Source organism: Mycteria americana, chromosome 1 (assembly GCF_035582795.1).
Source record: "Mycteria americana isolate JAX WOST 10 ecotype Jacksonville Zoo and Gardens chromosome 1, USCA_MyAme_1.0, whole genome shotgun sequence".
Lineage (NCBI taxonomy): Eukaryota > Metazoa > Chordata > Aves > Ciconiiformes > Ciconiidae > Mycteria > Mycteria americana.
The window spans coordinates 165,347,814-165,368,657 of record NC_134365.1 but is presented as its reverse complement, the minus strand read 5'-3'; the positions used below and the strand labels follow the sequence as shown (position 1 = coordinate 165,368,657).

At 38.3% G+C, this 20,844-nt stretch overlaps 1 protein-coding gene across 1 annotated transcript in view; it reads left to right on the top strand.

The window, feature by feature from the left end:
* GPC6 (glypican 6) overlaps positions 1–20,844 on the top strand; it is a 775,473-nt gene that overhangs the window by 559,272 nt on the left and 195,357 nt on the right. The window contains exon 4 of the mRNA XM_075491966.1: positions 10,895–11,060. Within this exon, the coding sequence (XP_075348081.1) occupies positions 10,895–11,060 (166 nt within the window). The remainder of the gene's footprint in view (positions 1–10,894; positions 11,061–20,844) is intronic.

Here is a 20,844-nt window from a genome sequence, read left to right as displayed (position 1 = left end):
TCATCAGTCATGCAGGAAGGCACCTGTAAGGAATCTGCATATCCTTACTTGCTGTGTCCAGGAGATTGCCATTGTCAACAAATTCAGATAGTGATCACCTTCCTATAAACTTTAAAGTGTCTTTTGCATCATGACTCCATCTATGTTTCTTAGAGCAGGAAGGAGTTGGAACATATTGGGTCAATCTGTTGTCACTTGTCACCTCAAATTATTGCATAACTCATCATTGACCAAGTCTGCCAATATTATGTATGCATTTATTTCTTTCTCATCAGGGCGAGTGTGTTCTTGCTGACACCGCACAACTAAGACATCCCACAGCCCTCTGGACCACTCTGAGCTTCATGCCCTTTTTAAGTCAGTAAAATAATTCACAAGTCAGTGAACAGCGAATAAGACTTACTTGTGAGTCCTTATGAGGGATCAGAACAGTTCTGCTGTTCTCTCTCTCTCTATTTGAGAGAACTGATTTTCTTCTCAGGTGCTTTTCTGTTTTGTACTGTGAATCATAGATAGGCAGCCAGCAAGACTGCTCTCAGGGGTGTATTCTGCATTTCAGGCTTCTTGGGTGTTGTAAGTAGGACTGATTTTGACCATTCTTCACATCATTTTCTTATCCAGCTACTGCTGCACAACATGTCTAACTGTTCGATTTGATCATTATCTCCTGCTGTGGCAGTTCTCTTTTTCTATCTCAACGCCTTCTCAGACTTTTCCCTCCTGCTTATCTGAGGGTTTGATTTCCAGATTATCAAGGACCTCCCTTCTATTTCTGATTTGTACCTGGGCAATACTTAACCTACTTCTCTGCAACATTTTTTTTCCTCCCAGTGAGCACAGAGCCACTTTTGCTTGATTATGCAGAGCCTAGTCCAGCATTTTTTCCTCACCATTCTTTCTTAATGCCTCTCAACTTGGCTCTTCTTCTGAGTGTTCTACAAGGCAACTGTACGTCATTGCTCAGTAACATCCTCCTGCTTTTCTAGTTGGAAAAAACAGTGGATTCTTCTTGCTTAACTTTAAACATATGCGTGAAGATATTTGCACATGGATTAGTCGTTACAGCACCACAAGAGAGAGTAATCAGCACCTATTTTAGATGCCTGTTTTTAGGCTGAAGTGAATCTGTTTTGTAAGGGAGCGTAGGTCAGATTTTGATATCTGTGTCTAGTCAAGCAAATCATACTAAGGACCTCTTCTAAAATGCGGGACTTTATAGATCTTCGTTTTGCTCCCCAAATGATTTGAAGTAGCCAGTTTCAGGGCGTTTTCTGACTCTGTTGCTTACAGTCATGTCTTATTCTATTTCCAGCCCTGGAAAATTTAGCACATGCTTTCCTCTTAAACCAAGGCCAAGGCCTTCTTATCTGGTGGAGGCCGTAGACTTTTCTACGTGAGGTTGGAAGAAAGGAGCACAATCCCTTTCAAGTGAGACGCAGTGGGGTTTTTGTCTGGGAAGAAAGCACTCTTTTAATACTTTTTATTAAAAGAGTGTCTTAAAGTTTATGTTCCAGAAGAGATGGTGGGATTTGAAAAGCCTAACAGCTGTGAGATTCCTTCTTTATTTCTGTGTAACCGAAAAATTCTCAACTCCTGGGAGTAGAAGGAAGAAATTATTTCAAGGATTTTGCACCTTAGCTTTGCCCTTGAAATGCTGGGAAAATAACAGATGGAATCCATACCTCAAATTCTATTTAATGTGGGCTTACTCTAACAACAGATGAGAAAGATAAATATTTTTCCAGAAAATTTGCAGGGCAGGTTTTTCAGCTCAATAATATCTCATGGGATGTAAACCCCCATATCCTGGAGTATTTTCTCAGCTTGCACTATTTTCAGTCTAAGAAATTATCGTTTTAATCATATTTATAATCAAACAGTATTTTTCCACCCAGTTTGTTTTAAATTGATTATGCCTCTGACAGGTAAAATGGGATTTAAGAAGAACATTTTAGTATTTACATCTGAGCATTCAAACATTTTATTTTGTAAAAACTTAAATTTTTAAAAAATTTGGTTTAAAGCATCACTCGGAAGTGATTCAAGACATTAAAAAAATAGCTTTACACAAATATCCTTGTGACTGCAGCTTTTCAAGAGTTTTTCTAAATTTGGATTTTCTGTATTCAGATAATTGGATAAGTAATTTTCCTCGTTTCCTAAAAATAGGAAAAGCTATTCTTTTCCTCTGTAAATAGAGGTTCAATCTCACCCGAGTAAATATCTGAACATTTTGTCCTCGTGGTTTTTTGCCCTTGACTTCTGTGGGGAAATTGTGAAATTCCACAATTCATCTCCAACAATGATTTATTATTTGATATACAACCTTCCTGATGTAATCACTTAGAGACTTGCAGTCCTTATCTTCCTATAGCCAGTTTCAGAATTACTTCAGATAACTTAGGCAAATCACAGATGAGAGCCATACTTATGAGCAGTGTTGAAAAATTCTGGTGCATAACTTTTAGGGTTTTATCCATCTAAATACCTTTAAAAATTGCTTGTGATGTTTCATTTTTTCACCTGTAAAATGGAGGAGCAATATTTGTCCACCTTCCAGAACTATACACATACTGGAACACAACTATAGACATACTGAGATGACCAAATAAGTATGAAAAATGCCTCAGATTTTAATAAGTGTTGGAAAGAAATCCAGTTGCCATATTTCTCACGATTTCAAAATCATAGATAATGGAAAAGGACATCTCAGTTGAACAAGAACAATGGCTAAATGTTCCTCTTTTAGAAAAAAATAAGGTGGTTCCTCTGAGTTGCAGTGGGGTAAGTGCCTAATGCTGCACAGTTTGTATCAGATAGTAAATGTGTAATTCCTTTTTTACATTATAAAACTTTTCTTGGGTTCAACTATATTGCCTTAAAATTGTTTCTAATAGTTTAATGAGCATATTGAACTGTAAATTATATATTTTCTAGAAAGTATTTTATTGGATATCAAAATATTAAAATCAAATTTGCCATGTTTTATCTCATCATATTCTCGAGATATACTATCCCAGAATTGTGGGAATCTTGCAGCTGTTTAATTGGCTGTAGTGTTTTACTTTTATTTTTGTTAAATTCAAGCACAAAGTCAAAGACACTAGTACAAAGCTGTAGTACTCAAACGAGGTCTTCTACCTTTCAGTCATCTGGGATGTTATGAGTTGTTAAAAAGATAGCTATTTTTATCTTTAGGGGGTTAGTATTAACTAGGCTTTTGGTTGATACAAGCAAGTATTCTCAAACTGATCTTCTACAAAATAAATTCCCAGTTAAGTACAGCTGATGCAGTATTTCCATTTTTATATCAGATTGTTCTATAAAAGCAGTGAACTGAGACCTTAACATCTAAGAGCCAGACTGAAACAATGAGAAGTACTTCAATAAAGCATTCACATATCTTATGAATATTTCTATGTAGTTCTAATTAGATACAGAGAGACATTTTTTCAGCTGAAATCTGCTGAAAAGAACTTTCTTGATATCTAGATTATTAAATGAAATCAGCAGTAACACAGTGCTCATGAAAATAGCCAGAATAAGGACAAGGAGAAAAATGAATCACTTGAATCCAACAGTGAGCAAATCTTGTTTGAAGAAAAGAAAGAGCAAAAGGAAGAAAAATATCATTGCCAGCTAAGCTTTACCCGCTTTCCCCAGTATTAAAACCAAACAACAACAACAAAAATCAATAGGTATTAATTGTAACATGTTGAGAAGATAGTGTCAAAGACAGATGATGAAAAGTAGTGAGTGATCGGACTGAAGTTTAGTCTTTGTAGTGAAGTTAATTAAAGATGAAAGGAAAGAAAAAAGGACCTGTAGCTCTTAGGATGGGTGATGCAAAGGGTTGTGGCAATCCTGTGTACCCTATAAAGTGTACTTCATGATACGTCTCAGTCTGATCCCAGTTACCTCACTGTTACAATGGGTTTACACCCATTTCATGAGATCAGAAAAGACATTTTTGTGCTTAGGAAAAGTTTCCTCAGTTCTCGCAGGTTAAATGCAATAATCAGCAATTCTTAATTAAAGGTTTTTATTCTTCCTTTTCTTCTGAAATCACAAGCATGAACTTCTAATCCTTATGTCCTATTTGATGGTAAATATAATTTTGGATAGAAATACTAGAATTATACTGTGGAGCTTTTTGGACTATGAGTTGTCCACAGAATTGGACTATGGAATTGTCCACAGGTATATTAACTTTTTGGTGGAAGAATGTGGGTGGACTGCTACTCTTAGTGGAGTTTACATTTCTCCCAGAGTTGGTCGAGACATGCCAATGTATTCCAGATCAAACTCTGACCTGGCCACATATGTAAGCATTTTGTTATTATTGCCCTAGTCCTATTTGGAACTCTTGAGATAATTAGGCTATGAACAAAATTATGCTTGGGAAGCTTAGTTCATTTTTCCATCATTAATTTGTAGATGGGCTACACAGAGATCCAAAAAGTGACTTAAGGATGTCAGTGCCTGAGTTTCTCAGACAGTGCATCGTGCCTGCACAGGACACACATCAGCTTGCTGAGTGGGGAGCTGGATGATTTAACCAACACCCAAGTGCTAAAGACAGGGATTCATCTCAAAACTCTCTCCAATTATGGACCATTTACATGGGATTGCAGGAATATACCTCACCCTCTTGTATAAAGCAAAGCATTCGATACCTCGTCTTGAACACCAAATGGCAAGGAAGAAGAAGTTTCCACTTTTTATCCAGCAGCCTGGTTGTTAATGCATTCGTAAAGCTTGTGAGAAATAAAATGCAATCCTCTTCTCTTTCCCAGACTATGGGTTTTTCTAGTGTTGAGGCATTTTAAAAGAGTATCTAGTTCTTGGGCCAGTTGGCTAGGAATCGACTGGTTCCTTCCAGCAGTTTTCCCCCAAGGTCTTCATGCTAAGGAATGATTCCGTGTGATTCTAAATAGCATCAGTTCCTTTGGGTGCATAGGAAATGTAGGAATGAATTGTGTCCCCTGTTGTGGTCTCTGGGGTGGCACTCAGTTTTGATTCATTTTGTTCATATTTGCCCAATTTCATTATATGCCAAGAAATGACGTGAACTGGACCTAAGTATGGCTTTATGCTGTGAGTTTAGGGACATTCAGTATTACCTTGGAAGAAAACCCCTACTTTATTACCAGACAACATATACCACCTACTTTGGTAAGAAATCTCCTATAAATACAAGTAGAGAAACTGCATGTCAGTGCATTTGATCCTATCTAAAGGTGACCAGTTGTTTAATCAGTTTGTCTGATTCTTTGTGTCAGAAAAAAGATTTATGTTTCTGTACATGACAAAGCCAAGGCTTTTTATTGTAAAAACAGGTCAAATACATAACAAAGCAGTCTTTGCAAATGCGGCTTTACAAGAGAGTAGAATTTCATGGCTTTTACCCAAAGAAGTTCTCTCCTCAATTATTTATATTTGCAAGTTCACCATTGCAAAATCTGTCTTCTAGATGAAATAATATTCCTCCTAGACTTTCTGAAGGGGGAAAACAAGTGTTCAGTAATGAAGCCCTTAAGAATATTGCTTTTTGGGTTTTTTGCATGTATGCAAAAGCATACATTTAGATAAAGCTGAAGCTGTCAGAAAATGTTACAAAAGGCAGTACTGTAACATGTCCTGCAGCTACTAGACTCAATGAAAGCTCAGAAAGGCACTTTTCTGATGTGCTGCATTCCATGTATGCTTATACAAAAATGAAGATGTCCTAGTCAGTCAGGTAGACAGCATGATATAATTAATGACTCCTCTGTAGCTGTTTCCCCAGTTATGTCATTCAGTGTGATCAGATCAATTTATAACATATGATTTACATAAGGACTAGTTATTTCTAAACTTTGAAGTCTATGCAAATTTCTCTGCTGCAATTAGCATAGAGCCAATTGCAATGTATTTTAAAAGACAAAAAAGAAAAAAAAAACCAAGCTGTATCCATCCACAAATGTTAGTTACAGAAAAACCATTGAAACTCCTGAGCTGAGGAACAGCTCTCCTTAGCAAATGCAGGTTTTGAATACTTCAGAATGAAATTAATATCTCCGTGACTGGTCTGCAGAAAAGTATTTTTAGAGATTGAATTTTTTTTTTAAGGTGGGAATGAGAAATGGGCTTTGAAAATACATTTCATAGAATTTGCCAGCAGCAAGAAGTAGCAAGCCAATTATAGGTGGTTGAAAATCAACTTTCCGTGATAATCTTCAGATTTCATGTGTTCATAGCTTTCTGAAATACTCACACTCTAAGCTGCATATTTTTTATGTTTGTTTTTTTACCAAGATTTCAGAATGTTAGAGCAAAATTTGATTGTTTTTTGCATGAAAGATACTTCAGCTGTTGTTGAGGGAGGAAAAAGACCTGACTGTATTCTCTGAAAATAAAGGATACAGAATAAACAGCTGAAGCTGAGAACTGAAACTTGGCTGCTCACTGAAGGCTAGATTCACAAAGATTCACTTAACTGCTGTAACACAGTATTTAACTTTTAGCCTTCAGACTTCCAAAGTAGCTGAGTTACTTTAACGTTTCCCTGTGCCACAAGTGGGAAGGGTTGGTCACCTAAAGGTACATCAGTACTGCTAAGTGACAGGGGAATATGGAGCAAGCTTGAGAACGGGACTCATCGTGTGCTCAGGTCACAGCGTAATTGTTAGCCCTCCTCCGGGATGTGTTTTGGACCTCTCCATCTGGCTCTCTCCACGCAGTGCCTGTGCACTGTTTGGAGGACAGAGACTGCCTCCAGAAAGCCGCACGAAGATGCCTGTCTTGTTTTGGTCCCCTCCCTTCTTTCCAACGCTAACCCAAGTATAGTCTAAGCACTATCAGACTTAACCTCCTGTCTCACTTCAAAACATGCAATGTTATATTTAGCTTCCTTTTACTCCCATTGCCTGCAGTACTGCCTCCTATTATTGCAAACACTTTGAGATTAAAAATAACCACACAAAATAATTATTATGTATTGTAGTCACTCAGGCACCAGGTGGGACCCAGAGGAGATATAGTGCCAAATACTATGTAGTAGTATGGTATGTGGCAGCTTGGAGTAGAAGGTGCTAGCAGTAAGCAATGTGAATGTAAGCCAGTCCCTGCCACTTGGCCTCAGAGACAGCAACTGATCTGTGCTTGTATTTTATTTCACCAGCGTAGCATCTTCTGAAACAGAGGTCTGCAACATCCAGCTTGATCAGCAAGGAGCTGCTTGTGTTGGTCTTTGTCAGAGGCTGATATAGATATGTCAGAGGCTTCCGCAGAAACTTTCTCCATCTGCTTTTTGCTGGAGTCACAGCTTGGCCTCTTGTCTTAAAAACTGTATTACTTCTCTCTAAACAAAAGCAGGGCACCTTCCTTTTTTGTAAAATGCTGTTGATGATGCCACCATTTTGTACGGGGGATATTAAAACATTCAGACAAGATATGAGACACCTGGGTCCCGCTAATTCTTTTTGAGTGGTAAGAATTTATCCTGACTGCTTCACAGTGGACTGTGTCTGGGAGTACTCTGGTTACAGCTGTTCTGTAACACAACAAAAATTCAAGATTCACTGGGCCAGTGTAAACAGATATTCTAACTGGACTTTAGCATCCTGTCCTAGCAGATCACGGATATTATCTGGACCCCTGACAGAGAAAGACATGATAGCTAGTTACCTCTCAGACTACACTTGTGATAAAATAAGGCTCACATAAATATTTATGATATTTGATTTATATAAATATAAAACTCTGCTCTGGTGAGACCCCACCTGGAGTCCTGCATCCAGCTCTGGAGCCGTCAGCACAGGAAGGACATGGACCAGTTGGAGTGGGTCCAGAGGAGGCCACAAAAATGATCAGAGGGATGGAACACCTCTCCTACGAGGAAAGGCTGAGAGAGTTGGGGTTGTTCAGCCTGGAGAAGAGAAGGCTCCAGGGAGACCTGATTGCAGCCTTCAATACTTAAAGGGGGCTTATAAGAAAGATGGGGACAGACTTTTTAGCAGGGCCTGTTGCAATAGGACAAGGGGTAACATTTTAAACTAAAAGAGGGTAGATTTAGACTAGATATAAGGAAGAAATTTTTTATCATGAGGGTGGTGAAACACTGGAACAAGTTGCCCAGAGAGGTGGTCGATGCCCCATCCCTGGTAACATTCAAGGTCAGGTTGGACGGGGCTCTGAGCAACCTGATCTAGTTGAAGATGTCCCTGCTCATTGCAGGGGGTTGGACTAGATGCCCTTTAAAGGTCCCTTCCAACCCAAACTATTCTATGATTCTATGATAATATGAAGACAGGGACTGTCTTCTCTCCTCTAGCTATGATTTTCAAGAATGAAATTGCCAGGAAGTTTTTGTGCAAGGTCAAGATCCTATAGGTATATGTGCTGTCAGCACAAGTACCAAAGTGGGCTTGGGAAGGTGCGGATGGGAGAACATGTGGATTCCAGCTGAACTTAGGGGTCAACCAGGTGCTGACAACTTTGCATTGACAAGACTTCTGGGCCTGGGAAGAAGCATAATTTAAAGCATGAAAGGAACTTTGCTGACAAAACTCTCAGTGCCTACAGACAGAAATACCTCTGGCTTTAAGCAGCAATTTCAAAGTAATTTTGAAGATTCTGTTGTTGACCATAAGTATAGGTATTCTGCTTACGTCCCATTTTTGATGTTAATCTTCTTGTAAAAATGGATCTGTTCTAGGTTTGGAGGTATAAAGACAAAACAGTTGGATAAGTGATTCTAAAAAGTAATTCTGAGCAGTGGAAATAATGAAGTCCAGCTTTCCTTGTATTTGCATTTTCTGCTGTTTAATAAGGTGAAAGTTCCCACTGGTGCTTTTTTAACCCATGGGTCATTCATAGCATCATTCCTCCACATGGATTCTTTGATATCTGTGAGGAACTGACCTCATGCTTCAGCCTTTTTCTCAATAAAGGCAGTAACAGAGCCTCTCTCCTTTTCTTCTCCCAGATGTCTATTTCCAAAAAACTTGTAGGATCTTAATGTACTGAGACCTGAAGTCCTCAGTCAAATTTGATTGAAATTGGCTGACGGTTCAAAAGCTATTGGAAAAGGATGGATAAATACACCTTCACACACACCATCAGAGTGTTGTGCTAGTAAAGTGCGTTTCCCTAGGAAACCAAGGCAAAAATCACTTCTGAGCATACTCAGAAGCATCTGCTATATCTCTTAACAGAGCCATTTTCATGTAAAAATGTCCAGTGTAAAGAGTATGTTCTGCATACTTCTCTAAAAATCAGTCATTTAACATCAAGAAGGAAGAAAGACATTCCAGAGAAAAAGAAAAGAAGTAGCATTTTAGTACAATCATGATAATACAAACCACATTAGTCAGTTTAGCACGTACTGTTATAGTGCAAAGTCAGATTCATGCTTTCAGTACAAGTTACCATGAATACAGAAAAACAGTTTAATCCCTTCAAATTCATATTAGAAGGGTTGCATTTATTCATAAACCAACAGAATGAGTGAAAGGAGTGCCATTGCTTTGCACTCTCCCGTCCAGGAATTTTGAAATCACTGAAGAACCTGTAGCCCTTTGTCATTACTCTAGATTGTCACTCCAGCAAGAGAAACTTATGCTTCATTGCACCATGACAAGATGCTGTTGCAAGTAGTACCTAATGTGCACTTTTAATCCAAGATAGAATTTCTGGCCTGAAAATGTACATTGTAGTAGTACATACAATTTAAAAGTCTGAGATGAAACAATTAAATATGGAAACAAGAGGGTGAGGGAAATAATATTTACCCAACGAACTTCACATGGTTGTCAAATGTGACCAATTTGTGTGGTTTAAATTTAGATACGGAGGATTCAGTGGATGTCCTCCAGAAGATGATTTATCCTACCCTTCAAGAGGTGGGATAAAGAAATGACCTAAAAAGGACCTATTTCTCTCCATTGAACATGGAAGGCACATTGCTGAATAGATGCCCAGCATTTTGATGGATGAGGTGAAGGCTCATTAGAAATAATGGAGAAGCATTATGCAAAAACCTTTCCCTAACCTCCATGCTCCCTCTCCAGGAAACCCATACCCTTCTAGTGCAAACTGTAACACATATCACTAAAATTTTATATCTACACACTACTTCCTTCTGTCAGCCATGCCCAGTGTTAATGACTTTGGCTGGAAATCCTAAACTCATTGGGTGTCTTTCCATTGACCCTGGTGGCTGTTTTAAGTTCACCATGTGCAGCCATGTTGTGCCATGCTGATGTGTAAATTGAAATGCATTAGACTGTTGTCTATAATGCTTTTTGTCACTCAAGATGTTGAAAGCATACAAAAAAAAACCCTGTCTGATCTCTTTATGAAATTGTCTGAGAAGACAGCAGGGTATTTTTGTCTGAAAACAGAATGATATCCCTTTGTCATGGTGCAGTTCTGAATAATTCTATAGAAATCATCAAGATTATCCTGGATTTACTGTGCTTTAATAAAGAGGAGAATCTGATCTAGTGGCGGTATGACTGACAGTTCTAGCTTGAGTAGGAAGAGCACGGGGTCTCCTCAGGATCCTCTGTGTTAGGATCAATCAGTTACTGTCCAGCTGATTCCCTGGATGTTTTTCCTTTGCTTTCCAGTAGATTTTGTGTGGGAGGGCTGGGGAGGCAAGCACTGCCATCAGTAGGGGAATGTTGATTTTTGCATTCCTGAAAATCACTGCTGGCTGTGCTAAATGAAGATAATTGGCAGGAATCGATTAGTCTCATAGGAGGGTGTTATTAAGGGTTGAGCTCTTTTCACAAATTGCCCCTTCTGCACTTATTGCTCGAGAGGCATAATCTCAGCGATCCCAAAATTCACAGAACAGGAGATTGATTTCCTCCTTTTTCTTTTTCTTTCCCCCCCTTAAACTCTGCAGGTCAGTCCCACCCCAGGGTGCATCCGGGCGTTAATGAAGATGTTGTACTGCCCTTACTGCAGAGGACTTCCCACTGTGAAACCTTGCAACAACTATTGCCTCAATGTAATGAAGGGCTGCCTAGCAAATCAGGCTGATTTGGATACTGAGTGGAATCTGTTCATAGGTAAGAAGAGTTTAAATATTAGTGGAAGGAAATGCTGGTAATAGCAAACATGGGCAGAGTTTTGTGAGGTTAGAAGACACTGTTGGTCAATATGCACAATGAAGCAACTGCAGATGCACCTCACTTTCTAATTGACCTTCCTGGCTTGCAGTGAGAAATGACTCTTCCCGCCCTGAGCCCGTCACATTTCGTATTTCATATTTCAAAAGGAATGGTGTGGTGTTACGGCTTCTGAGCTGTACTATTACATGATATATGAAATGTTGAGAAAGATTTGGTTAAGGATTTGATAACAAGCTTAACATGGCAGAAATAGTATTTATTACAGCTGAAAACTAGGCTCTTGCAAGCTGAGAAGAAAATAACATTATATAACATCCAGTCAACATAAATCACAACAGCTGCTGTTCTTAATTCTGGTAGTATATAGGAAAAAACTTTAAAAGTTACATACATGAGAAATTATTAATTCTTTGTTCTTCATTAAAAAATGTTAATGTTTCCCTTCCAGTGTGTGGAATAGAAAGTACCAAGCACGCAATCAAAATGTTAGAATGGAGTATAGAAAATGTATTTAAGAAAAACTGCTATTACAGTTTTATTCACATAATTCTTCACTCAGGTAAGCTAAGAAAAAACAAGAAAGAAAGCTCCTTTAAACAGCCATTCAGATATCCTGTAGCCAAAAAAACCTCCCACAAGAGTAACATTTAACAAGAAATAAGAGCTTCAAGTTGCTTTTGATGATACACAGGATAGGATGAGGAATTAGACAAGGCTAATGGTAATATAGAAAGAAGAGAAACAGCTAGTTACACCAGTCACTAACGAGCATCATAGCCTAGACTGGATTTCAGGAAAATAAAAGCAGCTGGAAAACATGGGATAAAGTTCTCTTTATTGCAACCAAGGAAAGGAAATGTTATTTTCTACCTTTGGAAAGACAAAATATGAGCAATCTCATTTTGCTTAATTTCAAACCCCACTGAGCAATGTGACTTTGAAAATTTGACTCTGACTCATTCATGGATTTTCACTTTACTCAGCACAAAGGTGGTGCAAGATGGATAGGGAGACGAAAACAGGATGAAAAATGAATCAGAGTATGAAAAGTGAAAAACAGCATTGAGTGTGCTATAAAAATAGCATAAGCCAAAAATGCAAACAACAATAATAAACAAATGATGCAAATAAACATGCCTTCTCAGTCCCTTGTACTGGTTAAAGGAGCTGACATGGGAAGCAGCGCTGTATGGAGGGATACCCGTGGGATTACTGGTGTGAAAAGAAGTCAATTCATCATCAGAAAGCTAAGTGGGAGCTGATGGGAAAACAATACCAACCTGTTAAAGACATAGCATAAGCTACTTTCCCTTTGTCATTAAAGAGTAAGCAAGAGCTGAATTGTCAGTAATTCTGATCAAAGAAAATAATGTAGGCTTTTAGAAAAAAACCACTTTAACTAAAATAAACAACAGAGTTTTTATTAAGGCAAGCACCTGTTCAAATCAAAAGCTGGAAGGTAAGATTTCAGGTTTTAAGAGAAGATTTCCTTTTCTGGTGCTTTAAATTCAGTAAGAGTGCTGGGCAGGGTGAGGTATGTGTTGGAAAGTGTGGAAATGCTTACAGATTCAGACTTTCAGAGTCTTTGATGCAGAGCCCTTGTCTTCATCAATGTCTTTCAGGTTTTGATTGTTCGTGCTCTCAGAAAAGAAAAACTGCATGAAAGCTTGTACATTAGGTTAAAACATAGTGTTAATTTATTAAAGACTATGTAATAGACTGTGTGCTTCCTGAAAGGAAAGCAGGCTGCTATGCAATTATCCCTTCAGGTCAGTGATGACAAGGCAGTATAAAGTAGAAATACATCAAGACATATTCCCTCTTTCTTCTACCTATACAGCTTCCCCTCTACAACTTGATGGGGAAGGGAATAGAGAAGGAGAGACAGAGACTTTCCTGTGTTGGGAAAAGGTATTCTGTTTTATCCTGGTTTTGAGGCCTCTGACAGCTTTGCTGAAGATGAGGGTCCTTAGTCCTTCCTTTATGAAAGATTGAAATGCGGCAAGTTGTCTCTGTCTCTGACAGCTGTCAGAGGCTTTCTAATAACACATGCAATTCCCTTAGTACTAAACACAACAAAATTTCTACTCATTGAATTAAAACGAACGGCAGCACTTTACAGCACTGCTGAGCTATGAAAGATTGGAAATTATGCATGGGCAGTTTTTATCCCTGTTCTGATACTAGGAACCATGCGCTAGGAAAAAAAAGATAATTTTGTGCACTAACAGTCTCTGCATAGGCAGGAATCCCAAACGTTAGTGCATATTCATACACAACAAGATAGTTTTGCTTAGCTCATAATCTGTGTATTGCGAGGTTGTTTTGGCAAAAGTTCGTACTAGGAGAAAACTCTCAGATGTGTTTGTCAGTAACTAAATAAATACTGTAGTTTGGACTGCATGTTCTGGTACTGTTCTGTAGTTACTGTAATTGTCCAGCAACGCCCAAGATCTACAAGTGAGGAGGAGCAGAGGAAAGTAAATGGGCTCTCTGACAAGAGGATGTGTTACATGTTCCACCTAGTTTATAAATATAAAAGTCAGCACAGAAATCACATTTATATAGCACTAATAAATCTTGCATCTACTTTCAAAGCTAGGGAGAGTGGGACAGCTTCCCCTAAACATCTGGTGCTTTCCAAGATTTTATAGACTGTGAAAATTGGTAAGAGGCGAAACAGCTGCAGCAACATGACACATTGTTTATTGTATTTTTCCTGTTTGTATCACCTTAAGGTCTGTGTCCTTTTTGTGTAATGTTTCATTATAGGCTTTTTGTATTTTGTTACCTTCATTATTGCACAATAAAAGCCAAATGTAGCACAAGTCATTCTAGCAGAATTCCTCTGAAACTCAGAATTTTGCCTGAGAAAGGAAGACAGTCTTTAATAATTATATTATAAAACTATAATTAATAAATGCTTCTTCCAGGTATCTATATAAAATATTTAAGACGTATTTAAAAGTCAACCGGCCACACTGACTTTGAAAATGTGTATTTTGACAAAGTTTGCGTCTGATATTTTGCCTGTCAGTTACCCCTCATAATCTGCTTTGCACCAGTCTCAAGCAAAGTTAGCAAATGCAAGATAAAGAGAATGAGTAGAGGAACTGTACTGCTGAGGAAGGGGATTGCCTCAGGGGAGGAGCTGACTGATTCTGTGGAATGGGGAAAAGGGGATTTTCTCTGTCTCATGGCCCAACAGATATAGTCAAAATTATGCTTCTCTCCATGGAGCTATACCAATTAACAGCAATAAGGATCAGGGATCCCACTGTTCATTCTGTCACGGAAACACAGAAGAGATGGAGAAAGCTATTCCCACTTACAAAGATTCAAACCCCATCTATCTTAGGGAATTACATTCCATTTTAGCAATACCGTTACTCCTCTTTCTCTAGCTACCCTATATTTCAGTCCCTGTTTCTATCTTGAGATTCGACTTTCTCTAACATTAGCTTTCTCTACAATTGATCATTTATTTCCCTTTAACTGCTCTTTTTCTCAAGCGGGAATGTCACTCGAGGAATGAGCTCCCCTTAGTGGGCACCACACTTTCCCTTGGTGCCCTCATTCAGCTTCAGAATCAACACCCGCAAAAAGATGATTTCCATGAAAGGAAGTGCATCTCATTCTGACCACTGCCTTATCCACAGGTTCCGGATGGCAAAGTGGCCATAACCCGTTTGTTTTTTGCAGGATTTCTTTCACAGTTAGCAGTGGGGTTAACTTTCTTCTGTCTTGAGACAAAATGTAGATGATACTAAATCTGAATGTCAAGCAAGATTGTGAGCCAAATATGATAGTCCTTACTTAAATAATTCAGAACAACAGAAGAGTAAAAATCTAGGTAGTTGTTTTAATCACAGCAATGACTGTACCTGGGCTTTTTAATGGACATCTAAAGTAAATCATAAATGCTTTGTTGCTACATTTAGTGACAAAGTGTACACTAGTGTAGTGCCTGTGTAGTAGTGTAGTCCATGGATTGCTTTGCTGTAATCCATGGAGGTTTGCCGCTGCATGGCTATTTATAGCAGCAGAAATTACAAGTAATTTTTTTTTCCTAGAAATTATTCAACAGTAAATCAGACACACCTTGACCTTACCCCCATGTTTTAATAGGTGGGAGACTGTGGAAAACATTTCAGAAGTTGTGCAGTAACAGAGATGTGCAAACGGTTGTGATTCTGACAGCTCGGGATCGCATCCCTGGCTGCGAAAAGGAGCCAAGGGGCTCCTGCACTAGTTCATGTCCACAGCCGTCCTTCTGCTCGGGCAGGAGAGCAAGTGGCTTTGCTAGCAAGGCAGGTCAGCATGTGGTGTGTTCACACTGTAGTACCCAAGGCCAGCAAAGCTGGCATCCAGGCTCAGAGAGCCAGAGCCACCTCTTGCTGCCACCGCCCTGCTAGACTTCAGCCACAGGAGAAAATCGTATCTGCAAGGTTTCAGCAAAAGCTTCTTCTCCCAGTCTTGAAGTTCTTTCACTTACTGTCATTACAGCAGCTCTGCACTACTAATAAACTTTCTCGTTATTGTGCTTTAAGAATCCCTCTTTTTTTCTTCCCATCAGTATGACTCAGACACTTACCTTAGTAGACCTCTTGAGGTAGAGCATACCATGTAGTATCACTTATAGCAACTCAATCATTTTAAGTAAAACTCCCCATCAAAACCTTAAGTACTTACTCCTAATGAAAGCTTTACAGTGATGAAAATACGCAATCGGTTTTATTTACTGCTTACAAAAGCCCTCAGGACTGTGTTTTCTCTGTTCCTTGTGTAAGCACAAGGATAAACATTTTCCTTTTAATCCTTCAAGAGATCACCCAGATTTGTCTTTTTTTAATAGCTTATCACAAGAATAACTGTGCTCTTCAAGACTCACTGTGGTTCATGGAAAAATCAATCTATAATTGTAACAGTAATCCTTTACAATTTTCTTGTTCCTGTCTGTACAGCTACTGTAAATAAACACAGCCATAGCTGTGTAGGGAACTTCATATTAGGTTCATGAAAATAGGGAACCTCTGAAGTGTATTGAGATAGCATTCAAAACAGATTGGGTTTTTTGCCCCTTCTTTCTCTGAAGCGTACAGCATCTGTCACTTCTATTTACCCTTACACACTACAGACCAAAGGCTGGCAATCTGTTTTAACTCTCAGTAGGCAAAAGTCTTGCTCCTGCTTTATCATGGTAAGTCAGAAGTAAAAACAGGGATTTTAGCAACCTTGGTTACCTGGCACTTGAATTTCTTCCCTCTGCCACCCTCCTCCTCACATTATAGGAAAGTATGTAGTGATATTTATTATACGTTAGCCTCTCTTAAGGACTCTGGGAGAAAAAATAAGTTATATTATTCCCTCCGTGGAGAGGCACTGCAGAAGGTTCCTGCAGTCCTGGCATGCCATTACTCCAAATTCAGAGTTTCTGGTAGAAATTAATGAATTTTGGTTTGATGAGCATAGAATGGGTACTTGCATGCAAACACTAAAATTTCATAACGTGCATCTTGTGCTCATATGAAAACTGATAGCATTCATAGTTAAGGCAGCCTAAAAATCAAAACTTGTATATAAAACCTTATTTTCAGTTAGTCTCAACTTAGCAAACATTTAATTGTTCAGGCTAAAATCAAACTTTCTTCCTTTCTTCCTCAATGAAATGCATCACGACACCTCTAGTGAAACCATCTTTGCCACCCATCGGAATGAGAATAGGGAAAATTATCTTAATCTAATGCTTTTCATCTTTTCTACCCATTTCTTAGAGAAACTTTAGTGCCTCCAGAGTGTGGAGAAGTAATATTTTCTTTAAGTCTCTTGTCTGTACAGACTATAGTAATTATTATACACCAATGTCTATTCCCTTAGTTGAAGTGGCAGGGTGCGGTGGATGGCTCTAAGGGTTGTGGAGCCCCATCCTGATTATATATGAAAAAATGGAATCTGTAGTTTAGAATTATTTTTTCCGACTTTAGCTTATGTTTCCCAAAAGCAAGGGAAAATGAGTACTCTGTTGTGTGATACAACTGCAAATTCAGTTGCTCAAAAGTTGAGAACAACCAGATTTGCAGATGTAAATCTAATGTTGTTTATGAAAAAAAACCTTTAGTGTGCTTCAGACCCACCAGTCTCTACAATGCATACGTAGCCTACACAAAGGAATTTGCAGTGCTATCAAAAAAACAGACTTAACATAATAAAACTATTACATCAGTTCAGGATAAAATTATGTAGTTGCACAAACAAAAAGTGAACTCAACTTGATGATACCAAATTAAAAGATTACAGTATTATCATTTTTAAATTCTCTAATAAGCAGTAGCATCCATGATCCCATATTTTCCCCTTGTTTTCCAGAAATAGTAGAATCACTGCCTACAATTTAAATACAATACCAAGACCTGATGGCTTATTCAGAGTATATAGGAGCACCCCTGAAATAAAGGGAAGATCACCATTCAGTGAGGTAAATAATGTGTAGTAGAGGGGAACTGTATTTGCTCTTTCCCTACCATTTCTCTTCCCTCAGAAGTATAAAGGATACACAACCTGGGCATGTAATTCCTCAAATGGTAATGAATTCAGCCTGAGAGAAGCTCTCTGAAGTTGTGGGACTGTCAGCAGCATGCAAATGGCACCAGCACTTGCCTGCTGCTTAAGCTCTACTTACCCTGCTAAATCTCTGTGCCTCCCCCTGGGGCAATACAGTTTCTTGCAAGCAGCTCACAGCATCCATTGCCCTGTATATTTGCTTTAGGATGCATCACTGAAGAAGGAGGTTCCCTTCTGTGGGACTATAGGGATCTTCTGCTCCAGTTTCTGGCTCTGGCTCAAGAGGGAGCTGGGACTCATCTGGCCTGATCTTGCTGTTCGCTGACACCATTTGCAGCCTGTTTCTAGGAGGATGCATCCTGGAAGGATGCTAATGGCTTCACTCAGGGTGACTCCTGAAACTGCAGCTCCTGAAGAGGGGCTGTGGATTTCGAAGGTGCAGACGCTTAGCTGAATGATGGCACCAAACTTCTTGGGCTCCTGAGCTTTGACATGACTTGTGGAAATGAAGTATGGTGATTTAACTATGTCGTTTTTGTTAAGGATAGGAAGATATTAGTGCATGTGAAACACATCACCCATCATCATGTCATGTGACAGTTACAAATGCAGGATTGAATTCAGCAATTCTAGAATTCTGCCTTTGCCATCTGTAGACAATACTCTTGAACTGGAAACTGCAGGAAAAAGCTTCTCAAAACTTGAAGTGGTATGAGAGCCACATACTCAGCATTTTCACTAGGCACAAGAAAGCCCTAAGTTGACTGCAGTATTTAGATGCTACACCACCTTTTGAAAATAACAAGGCTGATCAGCATTGTCAAAAAAGTTTAAAAGATTTTATAATGAAACCATTGGACCCAAATGATGACTTTTTAGTTCCATTTTCATTCCTCATCTCCAGCTACGTCACGTCATTTTATATCAAAGTGAAATGACTGGCTAATACACATGAGCGCAGTTTGGAAGTTGCATAGAATAGCAAATTTCTCTGTGTTTACATTCAGGGGAAGTGCTGGGGAAGCTGCTTTGCAACTGCCTTTCATAATGCTATGAATGAACACAGAGATGTTACATGAAACATCTCTAGAAACAGGAGAATACGTTAATTATTCATTGCTCGAATAGTGCGTGAATCAAGCATTATTATTTTGTACTTTTCCAAGTCCATAGCTATGCTCTCTCAAGGGACCTCTTGCTTCCAGGAGTGCAGTAAACAGTACTGCTCTTTCTGACCTAGGTTACCATGTTTATTAACACCTCAAAAGAATTTTCTTTTCAGTGGAGGAATTGATCTTTCAATTAATTATGCTTAGGTAGGGTTGAATCTCTGTTTACCTGTAGGGGCATCCCTCAGGGACTTCACTGTGCTCATCTCCCTGTTTCACAAGCCAGGGACCAGCTGCAAAATATCGTGCCTCTTACCTGGTCTGGTTTCCCTTCTGGTTTGGGGAGGTTTGGGGCACACAGTTTCTCTGGCATATGAAATAAGGGTGTGAATGGAGCACACACCCAGACGGCAGAACTTGGCCATGCTCTTACGGTTCAGTTACCTGAAAGAGCTATTTCTATGCAGTTGTTTTTTCAAGGACTACAAATCCAAATTAAGAATGTTTGACTTTTTTCATTTTCCCAAGCAGAAATAAAAATAAGTCCACTTTAAGAAAAGTTTGGTTAACCTCTAATGTGCATTATTTTGAACAATGTAAAGAGATTTCTTTCAAATATTGCGAGCAGGAGGGGTTAAATATCAATTTCATTGGTTTGAACTTGCTACTTTGGCTGTACTTAATTGAGGCAATACTGTATTACACTAGGAAGCATGACAATTATGTTAATAAAGACATCTTGTTACATCATCATTTGGCTTGGTCAGTATTGGTAAACTTCAGATTATCTGAATTTTATGTTTTGCAGACACTCTTATTTTTAAGGGAAAATATAATGACATAATAATTTTAATTTTGCCCAGAGGAATACTGAAGGTTATATTTCAACTTTTGTCTCTGTGTCCATTTTTCTACATTTTATTTTTGCTTGTATTCAGCTGTATTTAAGACCATACATCTGAGAAAAGTATTTTGTTGCACTGTGACACCATTTTATACTTTTAAAATATTTTGTCTTGGAATCTGCACCTATTTTAGAAAACTGCATAAATAAGAATCAGTTTTCATACACTGAAAAGAGAACTTGAAACTATGTAATATTTTAAATTATCTTTTCTTTCTGATAGATTGATTTACCAACTATTTCAGGTTCTCTAAAATTCATATTAGAAACAAATGTCAAATTATGTTCTCCAATATTCAGGTAAGTGTAATGGAGACATGCATGTAACTAACTCAGAGCAAATTTGTCCTACAGCAAGAAACCTCCCTACCTTACTACTATCAAAACACTTGGTTATACCTGAAAATACTTTGCTGAGGTTATTATACAATATCAATAAAAGGTGATAGGTGCAAATCCCTTACCACAACGATGTCAAAGCAAAATTGACATTGATTTGCTTTGTATTATAATTTTGAGCTGTTGCCTGATGAAGGCTAATCTGTTTATGATAATGTCTTAGGTAATATATTATCTTTTTACAATCATATGACCTTAAAAGGGAACTCCACATATTTCTTTTTGAAATACAGAAACAAAGTATTGTTGGCAACCAGCCTTAATTTCTCCTTACAAATAAATCCTAATGCTGTACAGGAACAATACACAAAAAAGGAGATTTTGGGTTGTAAATAATCTGCCAAATTCCATTAATGAGACATTTGGGGGTTTCTTAGTATCATTTCCTTATGCTTTTTTAGTCCTTCAATTTCAAAGCAAGTTTCAATTTGATGTCTCTTGAAGAATAAAAACTCAACCCAAAACTCAATTAAAAAATTCAAATGTGTAGACAATCTCAGTCTAAATCACTAAATTTTCTTTACTTTTTAACTGCTTATGCAGGTCTTTTTTGAGTCATACATAAATGACCCCATATTCCCAAAAGCTCCAAATCTTAACAGCAATATGGCAAAACCTACTCAAGTATACAATTTTGTATGGATATTATATTAAGTATATATGTTCCTTAATGTCAACAAAATGTGCTTTTTTTTTTCTAACAAAGCCACATAGGTATACAAAGGCACAGATTACACTCGGTCAACAT